The sequence below is a fragment of the Heliangelus exortis genome, chromosome W (genome assembly GCF_036169615.1).
Source record: "Heliangelus exortis chromosome W, bHelExo1.hap1, whole genome shotgun sequence".
In the NCBI taxonomy this organism is placed as follows: Eukaryota; Metazoa; Chordata; class Aves; order Apodiformes; family Trochilidae; genus Heliangelus; species Heliangelus exortis.
Window position 1 is genome coordinate 5,485,748 of NC_092453.1, and position 12,498 is coordinate 5,498,245.

At 43.2% G+C, this 12,498-nt stretch overlaps 1 protein-coding gene across 1 annotated transcript in view; it reads left to right on the forward strand.

The window, feature by feature from the left end:
* LOC139789159 (chromodomain-helicase-DNA-binding protein 1-like) overlaps positions 1-12,498 on the forward strand; it is a 102,914-nt gene that overhangs the window by 12,332 nt on the left and 78,084 nt on the right. The window contains exon 2 of the mRNA XM_071729682.1: positions 9,911-10,054. Within this exon, the coding sequence (XP_071585783.1) occupies positions 9,911-10,054 (144 nt within the window). The remainder of the gene's footprint in view (positions 1-9,910; positions 10,055-12,498) is intronic.

Below are 12,498 nucleotides of genomic sequence, written 5' to 3' on the forward strand. Positions count from 1 at the left end.
TTATTTTATTCCATAGGCATTTATTTGGGTTTGAAAAATTAACAGGTGCAAATATGCAACAATTATCTCTTGGTACTCTTAGTAAGCTATCTTGCTTTTCTTGCAAAATAGCTTGAAAATATTGCTTTTGTGAATCCGTCACGGTTTAACACTGGCCCGGCAATTAAACCGAGTAACATGCTCTCTATTAATCTCTCTCTCCTCCCTGATAAGAAAGGAGAGAGAATAAGGGAGAGAGACTTCTGGGTTGGAAACTAAACTACACAACTTTAATGAAACAGTAATGATAAATAGGAAAAATTACTAAATATATACAAATATACAAATATACAGGGAAATTGATACCGCGTTCCTTCCCCCTTTTCCCCCAATAACTCTCACATCACCACCGAGGCTGCAGGGCAACCCTGGGAAAGTCCAGGCTGGACTCCTGGAGTCGGCAGCAGTTGGGAACTGGAGGCAGGAACGCACAGATATGAGCTGGCACAGATCAGGACCACAGGCAGACAAACGGATGGATTCCTCCCAGGATGCTGAAGCAAAAACAGGGAATGGGTGAAGAAAGGGAAGCAGGAAGGGCAGGAAACAGGAAACTGGAAGCTGGAAACTGGCTTGACCCTTGTGATGCCTCAAATTTATACTGAGTATGACGTGTATGGGATGGAATACTGTTTGGTCAATTCTGGCATCTATCTTGTCCGTTCTTCCACAAAGGAGGGCTGCAGGTGGGACCTCTTTCTTCCTTCTGGAGGGTAAAATGTTCCTCAGAGCTGAGCAGTGTCCTTGGCTCTGCATACCAGTCTCTAGCAGTAACTATAAACATTGAGTGTTATCAGTCCTAGAAGCAGACACTGTCTGAGAAACTTGCTGTTAATTTCAGCAAGTGCAACTACTTACAAGAGACTTAGCTGAAAGCAAAAGTACAAGAAAGAAAAACACCTTTATCCTGGCCCAAACCGGGACAGTATCTCTTGAATATATTGAGAATATCCAGCGAGACGTTGTTAATAAAATGTAATACAGACTAACTTTGTTGTATCAAACTTTCATACCAAATCAGATTTGACGTATGCTTCTGTACAAATGCAATTATTTGACTCAAGGGCTAGGGATGTGAGAAAATTCTTTAATACATATCCTGGAAGATGCTCCCTATAGGCTTTATGTTGGTTTGCCAACATACATGAAACTCTGTAGAAATCCCATCCTGAGAGTATGCTATTCATTCTTGGTATATCTTCCTGGATGCCAACAACTGCAGGTTAGGTTAGCATTTTCAATTAACTTTGTCATCATTGCAGTGATCTGTTTGCATGGTAGAGAAGTAGTCTCACTTCAACAGGACTGAAGAGGTCATCATTATTGATTTATTCATCACTTTCACATGGTACTGTGATGCTCCTATAACTGTTTTGTGCAGTCTTATGCATTCCTGTCTGTTTAGCATTGTTGGTTTTGTGTTTGGTTTGAATAGGACAGCAATGCAAGAGCAGAGTAAAGGGAGAACATAATGTGACAAGGTGTTGGACAGGGTAACTTGACAAATGCAGATGAATAGTTAACTGAAAATTAAGTTTTGTACACTGTCTTTTTCTCTCATTATATGTAAGGTATGTACGGCTTTTCTACCAGTCTCTTGAGTATATTCAGAAAGGGTGAGGAAAAGACAGGAAGGTTCTAATGTAGGCTTAGGTGCCTGAAGAGTGCCTCCTACCTTACGATTTCAATCAGGGTTTTCTGAAAGGGGGGGGGGGGAAGTTGGTTATGTTGTACCCAAACCCTCTCTTTTAGGCTACTTCAGGTGTCTGCAACAGCATGAATATGGTGTTCTCTTTTATCTTTTGATGAACTGTTTCAAATAAAAGCATCTAAAGAAAAGGTAGTCACTCTGGACTGTACAAGAAGAGAAGGGGGCAAGAAATAAAGCACTTTGCCTGTCCTCTTATTCAAGAGGAACTCTGGAGAGCAGAGGATCCTGTTCCTGTGTTAATATTTAAGTAACAGCTTTAGGTAGCAGGTAGGTCTTTGGTTGAAGAAATATTTGAGTTATAATGTTCCTTGCATCCTAACACTAGGGATACAGTATCAGAATCTCAGTAATTAGTAGTGCCAGTTCAAGTGATTAATTGTTGTGATCAATGGTGCAGGGTTGAGTTGGAGGCCTGTAGCCATCAGTGTTCCCCAGGGGTCAGTACTGTGTCTGGTCTTGTTCAACATAGTCATCAATGACCTAGGTGAGGGGACAGAGTGTATCTTCAGCAAGTTTTCTGATGATACATAACTGGGAGGAATGCCTGACACACCAGAGGGCTGTGCTGCCATCCAGTGTGACCTGGACTGGCTGGAGAGTTGGGCAGAGAGGAACCTAATGAGGTTCAACAAGGGCAAATGTAAGGTCCTGCACCTGGGGAGGAACAACCCCCTGCATCAGTATAGGTTAGGGGCTGACCTGCTGGAAAGCAAGTCCTGAGGAGAAGGATCTTGGAGTCCTGGTAGACAATAAGTTAGCCATGAGCCAGCATTGTGCCCTTGTGGCCAAGAAGACCAATGGCATCTTGGGATGCATTAGGAAGAGTGTGGCCAGAAAGTCGAGGGAGTTTGTCCTCCCAGACTCTTTTCAGTAGTGCCCAGTGACAAGGATGAGGGGCAATGGGCACAATCTGGAACACAGGAAGTTCCATCTAAATATGAGGAAAAGCTTTACTGTGAAGGTGACAAAGCACTGGAACAGTCTGCCTGGAGAGGCTGTGGAGTCCCCTCCTCTGGAGACATTCCAAACCCACCTGGATGCAATGATGTGCTCTAGGTGATCCTGCTTTAGCAGGGTGGGGGGTGGACTGGATGATCTCTAGAAGCTCCTTCCAGTTCCAGGGATTCTGGTTGTGTAGAGGTCATTGGTGCTGTTTTATGTTAATAGGCATTACTTGTGAGAAGAGTTAGACAAATTACAGTCCCTAGTTGGACAGGATCAGATCAAATTTGAAGATCTTCAGCTAAAGGAGGAATTGCTTGTATATTACACCACAGATGACAAAGGGAAAAATCAAAGCAGCCCATAGGCAAATGAGGAAAAAAAAACATGAAAAGGATGTTAAAAATTACTACCTAACAGATATTATATCAATGAACTTACATTTTAAATGCCTTTATAATAGAACTTAGGTTATGTTTCTTTTAATAAAAGGATGAAAGGAAACAGTCTTTCTATCATGAAAGTGTGTTGTGTTTTGGAGAATTTTGTTTTAATAGGGCATGTTTTTTCTCTTTCCCCTAATGGAACACATGTTTTAGAGGTCAAATTTTGGTATAGTCTGAAGTGCTCTCACTTGTAGCTTGGTGTCACGGTTTAACACTGGCCCAGCAATTAAACCGAGTGACAGATGCTCTCTATTAATCTCTCTCTCCTCCCTGATAAGAAAGGAGAGAGAATAAGGGAGAGAGACTTCTGGGTTGGAAACTAAACTACACAACTTTAATGAAACAGTAATGATAAATAGGAAAAATTACTAAATATATACAAATATACAAATATACAGGGAAATTGATACCGCGTTCCTTCCCCCTTTTCCCCCAATAACTCTCACATCACCACCGAGGCTGCAGGGCAACCCTGGGAAAGTCCAGGCTGGACTCCTGGAGTCGGCAGCAGTTGGGAACTGGAGGCAGGAACACACAGATATGGGCTGGCACGGATCAGGACCACAGGCAGACGAACGGACGGGATCCTTCCAGGATGCCGGGTGAAGGAAGGGAATCAGGAAAGGCAGGAAGGGCAGGCAGCCGGAAGCTGGAAGTAGGAAATCATGGCTTGGCCCTCATGATCCCTCAAATTTATACTGAGTATGACGTATATGGGATGGAATACTCTGTTTGGTCAATTCTGGCATCTATCTTGTCCGTTCCTCCCCAAAGGAAGGCTGCAGGTGGGACCTCTTTATCCTCCTGGAGGGTAAAATGTTTTCCTCAGAGCTGAGCAGTGTCCTTGGCTCTGCATACCAGTCTCTAGCAGTAACTATAAACATTGAGTGTTATCAGTCCTAGAAGCACACACTGTCTGAGAAACTTGCTGTTAATTTCAGCAAGTGCAACTACTTACAAGAGACTTAGCTAAAAGCAAAAGTACAAGACAGAAAATCACCTTTATCCTGGCCCAAACCAGGACACTTGGTTAGCAATGATAGCTTGTAATTATTATTTCTAGAAAATGTACATGTTGTTTTAAGCTGTATCTCCTTTCCTTTTCAACCTCAAGAAAGATTAAACCACTTTTTGTATGCTGCTAATAGAAATTGGAGCAAGAGATTGCTTGTCTTTCAAGTTCTCAAATGAGAATGTGAACTTTTCTTTGGCTAGTTGTGATGGGTTTTACCCTATAATAGCTGTTACAGTATTCATTTTACTGGATCAAAAATATGTGATCTGAGCTGCTATAAATGTGTATGAAACTTCTATATCTTTGTCCTGCTTTCACAGGAACCAAATCATAGGCCAGCCATAGAGAGCAGGCCATTAGTAGTATTGAGTCAGCTGGGAGCTGACCCAAGCTAACAGGTGTATCCCTGTCCTGCTTTGAGACAGGATAAAACCAATTTTCTTTCTTGTAATTTTACTTTCAGCTAAGTCTCTTCTAAGTAGCTGCACTTGCTGAAATTAATGGCATGTTTCTCAGTCAGGGTCTGCTTCTAGGACTGAGAACACTTGATGTTTAGAGTTATGGCTAAAGAATGGTATGCAGAACCAAGGCCACTGCTTGGTTCTGAGGAACATCTTATGCTCCAGAAAGAAAAAGGGAGTAAAGGGGTCACACCTGCAACCCTCTTTTAGGGAGAAGAGGAGCACACACCAAAATTGACTAAAAGGAGTATTCCATCCCATACGCATTATCCTCAGTGTAAATCTGAGGGATCACAAGGATCAACTTCTTTGTCCGTGGCCAGCATCCTGGGAGGATTCCATCCATTTGTCTGCCTCTGATCCCGATCTGTGCCCTCTTCTTTCCATCTGCCACTGACTTCAGGAGCCCAGCCTGGGACATTTCCAGGGCCTGCCCTGCAGCCTTGGTAGTGACATGAATGTTATTGGGGCTAAGAATGTGATATCACTTTTGTAGTATATTTGTGCATATTTTAAAAATTTTCTGTTTTAATCATTATTGTTTCATTAAAGCTGTGTAGTTTAGTTTCCAACCTGTAAGTCTCTCTCCCTTATTCTCTCTCCTTTATCGGGGAGGGGGATTAATAGAGAGCATCTGTCATTTGGTTAATTGCTAGCCTAGTCTTAAACTATGACAGATTTATGGCACCTGATGTGTAATTATTTAAGAGAAGTTACATGGTTACACGTGTGTTGGGTTTTTTTGTTGTGGTTTGGGGTTTTTTGTTTGTTTTTTGTTTTTGTTTTGTTTTTTTTTAAGAAAAAAGCCCCCTAATTTAATTTACCATGAGAAATAGAAAACATGACCAGTTCTTAATACCTTCCCCCCACCCCTCTCTTCTTCCTGGGCCCAAATTGCGGGTGGGGGTTTAGGATCAGTTCATCACACGTTGTTTCTGCCACTCCTCCTTCCTCAGGGGTAGGACTCTTTGCATTCTTCCTCCACTCCAATGCAGGGTCCCTCCCATGGGAGAGAGCCCTTCATGAACCCCCCCAACATAAGTCCCTCCTACAAAGTGAAGTCTCTCAAGAATGGACTGCTCCAGCATGAGCTACCCACAAAGTCATGGCCTGCTTCAGGAACAGTCACCTCCCCTGGCATGGGGTCCTACATGGCTGTAGATCCTCATCTGCCCCTCTCCATGATCCTGCACAGGCTGAAGGTTCATCTGCCCACTGTGATCCTTCAGGGACTGCTCCACTGTGCTCCTCCATGGGTTTCAGGAGGACAGCCTGCCATCTCACCATGGGCTGCAGGGAAATCTCTGTTCAGGGACTTTCTCCCCCTCCTTCCTCACTGACCTTGGTGGTTTTGCTCTGGTATGGTTCTCACCTCCTCTCCACTGCAAGTAATTTATATATATATATATTTTTTTTTTTTCCATTTCTTTTCCTCTTTCTTGAGTATGTTACTCACAGAGGCGCATCCAGTTTCCTATATCTTCCATCCTTGGCCAGAGGCAGGGCCAGAATTGGAACCAGGGAAGCTTCCAGACTTCCAGCAGCTTCTCAAAGGAGCCAACACTGCGGCCCCCCCCACTTCCAAAACACCATTGCACTAACTGAACAGATGGGATTACCCATGGCCCTTTACACTAGCAGTAATTCAGATGCTAACCCTAGGAGAAAAGATAGGATAGAATTATTTAAAAAAAGGTACCTGGTTACACATGTGCATGTGTCAAAGCTACATCTATCATCTTCTTGCAAATAGAGGGGGAACTAATGAAGAAGCAACTTCAAGACTTCCCTTTAAATGCTCCTACATATATTCTGAGTTTCAGCAGTTGTCACACAATTTGAAAAATGGTACAAAGCAGCAGTACAAGCTATCACAGCTGAAACCAAGTACCTTAAAAACACAGTCTTGGTCGTGAGACAATGTATTTGCCTACTGGTGAGTAATGCTCCATGAGATAAACTTATTTTGACATTGCTATTAATGCCCTCTCCAACCTTACCCCAACACAAGCACCCCCTTAGTGGTGTCAGAGCATTCTGTAGAAGGAACAGAATCAACTTTTAAAAAACATTCTACCAATTTACATACCCCACAAAGCAGTGTAACAAGTGAGCACAACTCAACAGGGAAATGTTTCTTAAGACTGCTGTCCTGAAACCAAAGTATAAAATGGTGCATGTCAATACAGAGTTTATGAAAACTAAAGGCATTTTTTTGTTGTTTTCAATTTTCGTACATGCACACACATACTACATTGTGTCATGACAGGTTGCAGTTGCTTTTCTAAGTGCTTAAAATACTGTGCAGCCTAATACCTTTTCCTCTTTCTTCAAGGAGCATTACTGAAATTAAAACCAAACCAGCCCAACCAAAAAACCAAAACCACTGCAGAACTCATTACCCCATTACACTGCAACATCTGCCAGCATCACTGTAAGTTCAGAAAACTTGTGTGCCATAGTTTTAAAAATCTTAATTGTTGGAGTTTTTTAAGCTCTTAGGAGAAAATATACAAGACTCTCTCTGTTTAGCCTGTATTCAGGGCTAAACTCCAGAAGTTGCTCTATTACCAGATATTCCATCCCCAGCCAAGGAGAGAAAGAGAAAAGAGAAGCACTGTGGGTTGAAATGAAAAAAAAATTACTGAAATAAGAAAACAATACAAATGCCAACATAAAGTATGCGCTTGTATACTCAGCCTCCAGAGCAGCAGGCCAAGAGAGAAAAGCACCAGGAAACAAAACTCCTTACTTTCAGCATACCTCCCCCTTTTATAATGAACATGAAGTAGGTGGTATGGGATCGTCATGGTTTAACACTGGGCCAGCAATTAAACACAAGACAGATGCTCTCTATTAATCCCTCTCCCCTATAGAACAGAATCCTCCCAGGGTTGCCAGCCATGGTTGAAGAAGTTGATCTTCATGATCCCTCAAATTTATACTGAGTATGATGTGTATGGGATGGAATACACCATTTGGTCGGTTTTGGTCACCTATCTGGTCTGCCTCCTCCTAAAGGAGGGATGCAGGTGTGACCTTTTTATTCCTTTTCTCTTTCTGGAGCATAAGATGTTCCTCATAACCGAGCAGTGGCCTTGATTCTGCATACCATTTTTTAGCCATAACTCTAAACATCAAGTGTTCTCAGTCCTAGAAGCAGACCCTGGCTGAGAAACATGCCATTAATTTCAGCAAGTGCAGCTACTTAGAAGAGACTTAGCTGAAGGCAATATTACAAGAAAGCAAATTGTTTTTTCCTGATCTAAACTAGAGCATCCCATGACAAGGATTAGAGTCCTATGTTCATTTTTAACAGCTAGGAGTTCCTTAATGTGTCTATATTGGGGAGAAAGGAAGGCTGCTCTCCATTACTGTTCTTTGCCCTTCAGTGTGTTAGTTTTGTGTTTACAGAAAAATGTGGGGAGGCTGGGGGAGAAGGGTTCTGGTTTTCTTGAATTCCTTAGCTAAAATACTGTAGCAAAAAATGGCTACAATTAAGTTCTAAGGCAAAGTGAATCTTGCCGCTGCTGACTTGATACTGAGAAGTAATGAACGTTAAATTTTCACTAGGTCAGCACTAGACAAGTAAAACTAAAATAAAAAGCTAATTATATCCCAGTGAAGTTATATCTGCAAAAGCAAATTGCTAGAAAGGGATGCTTTCTGGTGGTAAGTTGACATGGTGTAGCAAAATGCTAGTAGCTGTGTTGAAAAGAATTTGAAATTGAAAACTATTACTATGGTACCTTGCTACACTAGTTTTTCAGTTAGATGTAATTTTTCAAAATACCAAATTTTTGATACTTCAGTTTTATTATGGGCACTGCTTAAGAGACTTGGCTTGAATGCTGCAGACATTTTGGTGTGAGGGAAGAAGTAGGTTTTTATTCTCTTCTTTAGATAACACTTCTTAATACCAAGCACATCTTGGCATATTTTGGAGACTTCCTTGTCAGTAGTTATTTCTCAGTTATCTTAAAAATATAAATTTTAGGCTGAAAATTGCCATTCAACTTGTGTTTTACTAGATAAGTAGGCCTGTTAGGCAAGAGTCTTGTTTTTGTGGTTTTGATACAAAGATGTTTCCTTTCAACTGCTGTCATCTCCAAGTAACTTGGTTAGAGAAGGAGTTTTCCATTTTATTTTTTTTGTGTGTGCATATAAATATATATATATTTTCCCTTATGTTTAAGAACAATAAAAAAAAATCTGTAAGAGAGCAGAGAAACTGAGTTCCTTGTTAAACCTTTTCATGACACCTATGTTAGTGTAAAATTGAATTTCAAAGATGCTAGTATTAAGTTATTTTTCTAAATTAGTCCCTTGAATGTATTAGTTTGAAATACTGACATATCACTTTTACATTTTGTGGAAGAGGGAATGTTTAAAAAATAAATTTTTAAGGTTTGCCTGAAATACAGGAAAAACAAAGAGACAGTCTGCACCTGGAAATATGTGATAGCTCAGGATTTGCCTTGGCATAAACTTGTTTTCTTCTAGCTCTTAGACTATAATGATCTCAGTGGTAGAAATAAAAATATCAGTTTTCTCTCTGATTTTTTTAAAAGCTGGATTTTGGAAGTGTTTTGGCGGGTGTTAATGCTGAAAACTGAGACTCTCTGGGAGCTGGCAGCTCTTCCTTTAGATGCTGACAAGGCCTGGGTGTTGCCAGAGCAACTGTGGTCACCCCATGCCTACAGAAAGCAGCCTAGGGAGTGCAGGGAAACAGTGTGGCGTGGCAGTTTGCGGAGAAGAGAGCACAGGAAGGGCTAATTACCCTACCAGCTCAAGAGGTGAGTTCAACTGGTGGTCGTCACCCTCTCAGAAGGAGCTTAGCTATGGTAATTGGGAGGCAGAAAGCTCTGTCCTCTGTACTTGCTAGAAGGATGTGGCAACCCGGACAGAGCTCCCATGAAAACGTGCGGCAACCTTGGTCTTAGGCTGCAGGGAGCGCTGGAGCCTTTCCTTGGTAAGGAATTGCAGTAGTGGGAACAGTTGTGTGCAGCGTGACCAGATGGATGATCTGCTGAGCCTGGTGGCAGAGCTATAAGAGGGAGTGGAAAGGTTAAGGAGCATCAAGGAATCTGAGAATGAGCTAGGCTGGTAGAGCCATGCTCTGCTCTGAGACAGAAATAGCCACCAGAAAAACAAACCAAACACAAGACCAAGTAGACCCTGTATCTTCCCCCTGCTAGGCTGACAGCAGTAGCTTAAAGATGTAAGGAATGAATGGAGGCGAGTCCATCCTTGGAGCAGCAGGCGCACCCCCTACTTGCCCACCTCACCTTCCTAGGTGTTTCTGTAAAATATTTGAGGCCCTGGATGTGGAAGACCAGTCAATAGATGATGTGGATGATGTTCCATCTCCACCAGAAGTGTTGCCAAGGTCAGAAAGGCCTACCCCCTGTATCATGATGACCTTGATGAGGAAGAACAGGTGGGTTATAGTTGTAGGTGGCTGAGGGGAACAGAGGGTCAAATATGCTATACAGACCCACCTCTTAGAGATGTCTGCTGCTTCCCTGGGGCCTGGGTTAATTACATGACTAGGAAACTTACTATTCTGGTACGGCCCTCGGACTATTACCCATTACTGCTCTTCCATGTGGTTGGCAATGAAGTCCTGGCTAACCAGGGATGTCTCATTGGACTGTAGACTGGCAAATGTGACACTCATCTTCAAGAAAGGCCAGAAAGAGGATCCTAGTAACTACAGACCTGTCAGTCTCACATAGGTGCCAGAGAAGGTCATGGAACGGTAATCTCAAGAGCCATTATAGATCAGTTAGAGGTCAACCAGACAGTCAGGCCCAGTCAGCATGGGTTCATGGAAGACAGATCCTGCTTGACAAACCTGATCTTGTTCTATGACAAGGTGACCTGCTTAGTGGATGAGAGAAAGGCTGTTGATGTAGTCTACCTGGACTTCATTAAAGCCTTTGACACTGTCCCCCATAACATCCTAATGGAAAAGCTGGCTGCCCATGGCTTGGATGGGCATATACTCTGCTGGGTTAAACACTGGCTAGATGGCCAGGCCCAAAGAGTCATGGTCAATGGAGTTAAATCCAGCTGGCAGCCAGTCACAAGTGGTGTCTCCCAGGGCTCAGTGCTGTGGCCACTCCTATTTAACATCTTTATTAATGATCTTGATGAGGGGATTGAATGCATCCTCAGTAAGTTTGCAGATGACACCAAACTGGGAGGGAGTGTCACACAGAATCACAGAATCCAACCCTTAATCCACTACCACTGTGGTTACTAGATCATGGCACTGAGTGCCACATCCAGTCTGTTTTTAAAAACGTCCAGGGACGGAGAATCCACCGCCTCCCTGGGTAGTCCATTTCGATGTCTGATCACCCTCTCTGTAAAGAATTTTTTCCTAATATCTAACTTAAACCTCCCCTGCCAGAGCTCAAGACCATGCCCTCTTGTCTTCCTGATAGCTGCCTGGGAGAAGAGACTGCCCCCCACCTGGCTACAACCTCCTTTCAAGTAGTTGTAGAGAGTGATGAGGTCTCCTCTGAGCCTCCTCTTCTCCAGACTAAACAACCCCAGCTCCCTCAGCCGCTCCTCATAGGACTTGTGCTGGAGTCCCTTCACCAGCCTTGTTGCCCTTCTCTGGACCTGCTCCAGGACCTCAATCTCCTTCCTGAACTGAGGGGCCCAGAACTGGACACAGTACTCAGGGTGTGGCCTCACCAGTGCTAAGTACAGGGGAAAAATCACTTCCCTGGACCTGTTGGCTACACTGTTCCTGAGACAGGCCAGGATGCCATTGGCCTTCTTGGCCACCTGAGCACACTGCTGGCTCATGTTGATCTGCTGGATGGCAGAAAGTCTTTACAGAGGGACCTGGGTAGACTGCATTGTTGGGCTGAGACCAACTGTATGAAATTCAATCAGGCCAAGTGGCGGGCTCTGCATTTTGGTCACAACAATCCCAGGCAACGCTTCAGGCTTGGATAAGAGTGGCTGGAAAGCTGCCTGTCAGAAAAGGACCTTGGTATATTGATTGACAGTTGGCTGAATATGAGACAGCAGTGTTCCCAGGTGGCCAAGAAGGCCAATGGCATTCTGGCTTGTATCAGAAATTGTGTGATTAGCAGGACTAGGGAAGTAATCCAGTAATCCTGCTCCTGTACTCGGCACTGGTGAGGCCCCACTTCGAGTATTGTGTTCAGTTTTGGGCATCTTAATACAAAAAAAGACATTAAGGTGTTGGAGCAAGTCCAAAGAAGGGCAACAAAGCTCGTGAAGGGTTTGGAAAACATAGCTTATGAGGAGCAACTGAGGGTGTTGGTGCTGTATATAGTCTGAGGAAAAGGATGCTGAGGGGAGACCTTATCACTCTTTACAAATACCTGGAAGGAGGTTGTAGTGAGAGTGGGGTTGGTCTCTTCTAACTGGTGATAGATGACAGGACAAGGGGAAATGGATTCAAGTTGTGTCAGGGGAGATTTAGGTTGGATATCAGGAGAAACTTATTTACAGAAAGGGTTGTTAAACACTGGAACAGGCTCCCCAGGGAGGTGGTTGAGTCTTCATCCCTGAATGTGTTTAAAAATTGTCTGGATATGGTGCTTGGGGACATGGTTTAGTGATGGGTCATCGGGACTAGGGTAATAGGGTTAGGACAAGGTTGGACTCAATGATCTTGAAGGTCTTTTCCAACCTGAGCAATTCTGTGATTCTATGAAGCTGCAATGTGTAGTCCAAGGACAATCAAAAGACATTTCAGAGCCTTTGGGTAGTTGGTAAGAGAATTTGGAGCACAGGTTATTTTTTTTTCCTCTCCTAGTTGCAGACAGCAACATTGGAAGAAACAGACTCAGTTTACTAATACATGGTTTCATGGCTGGTGTCATTTGCCACAAC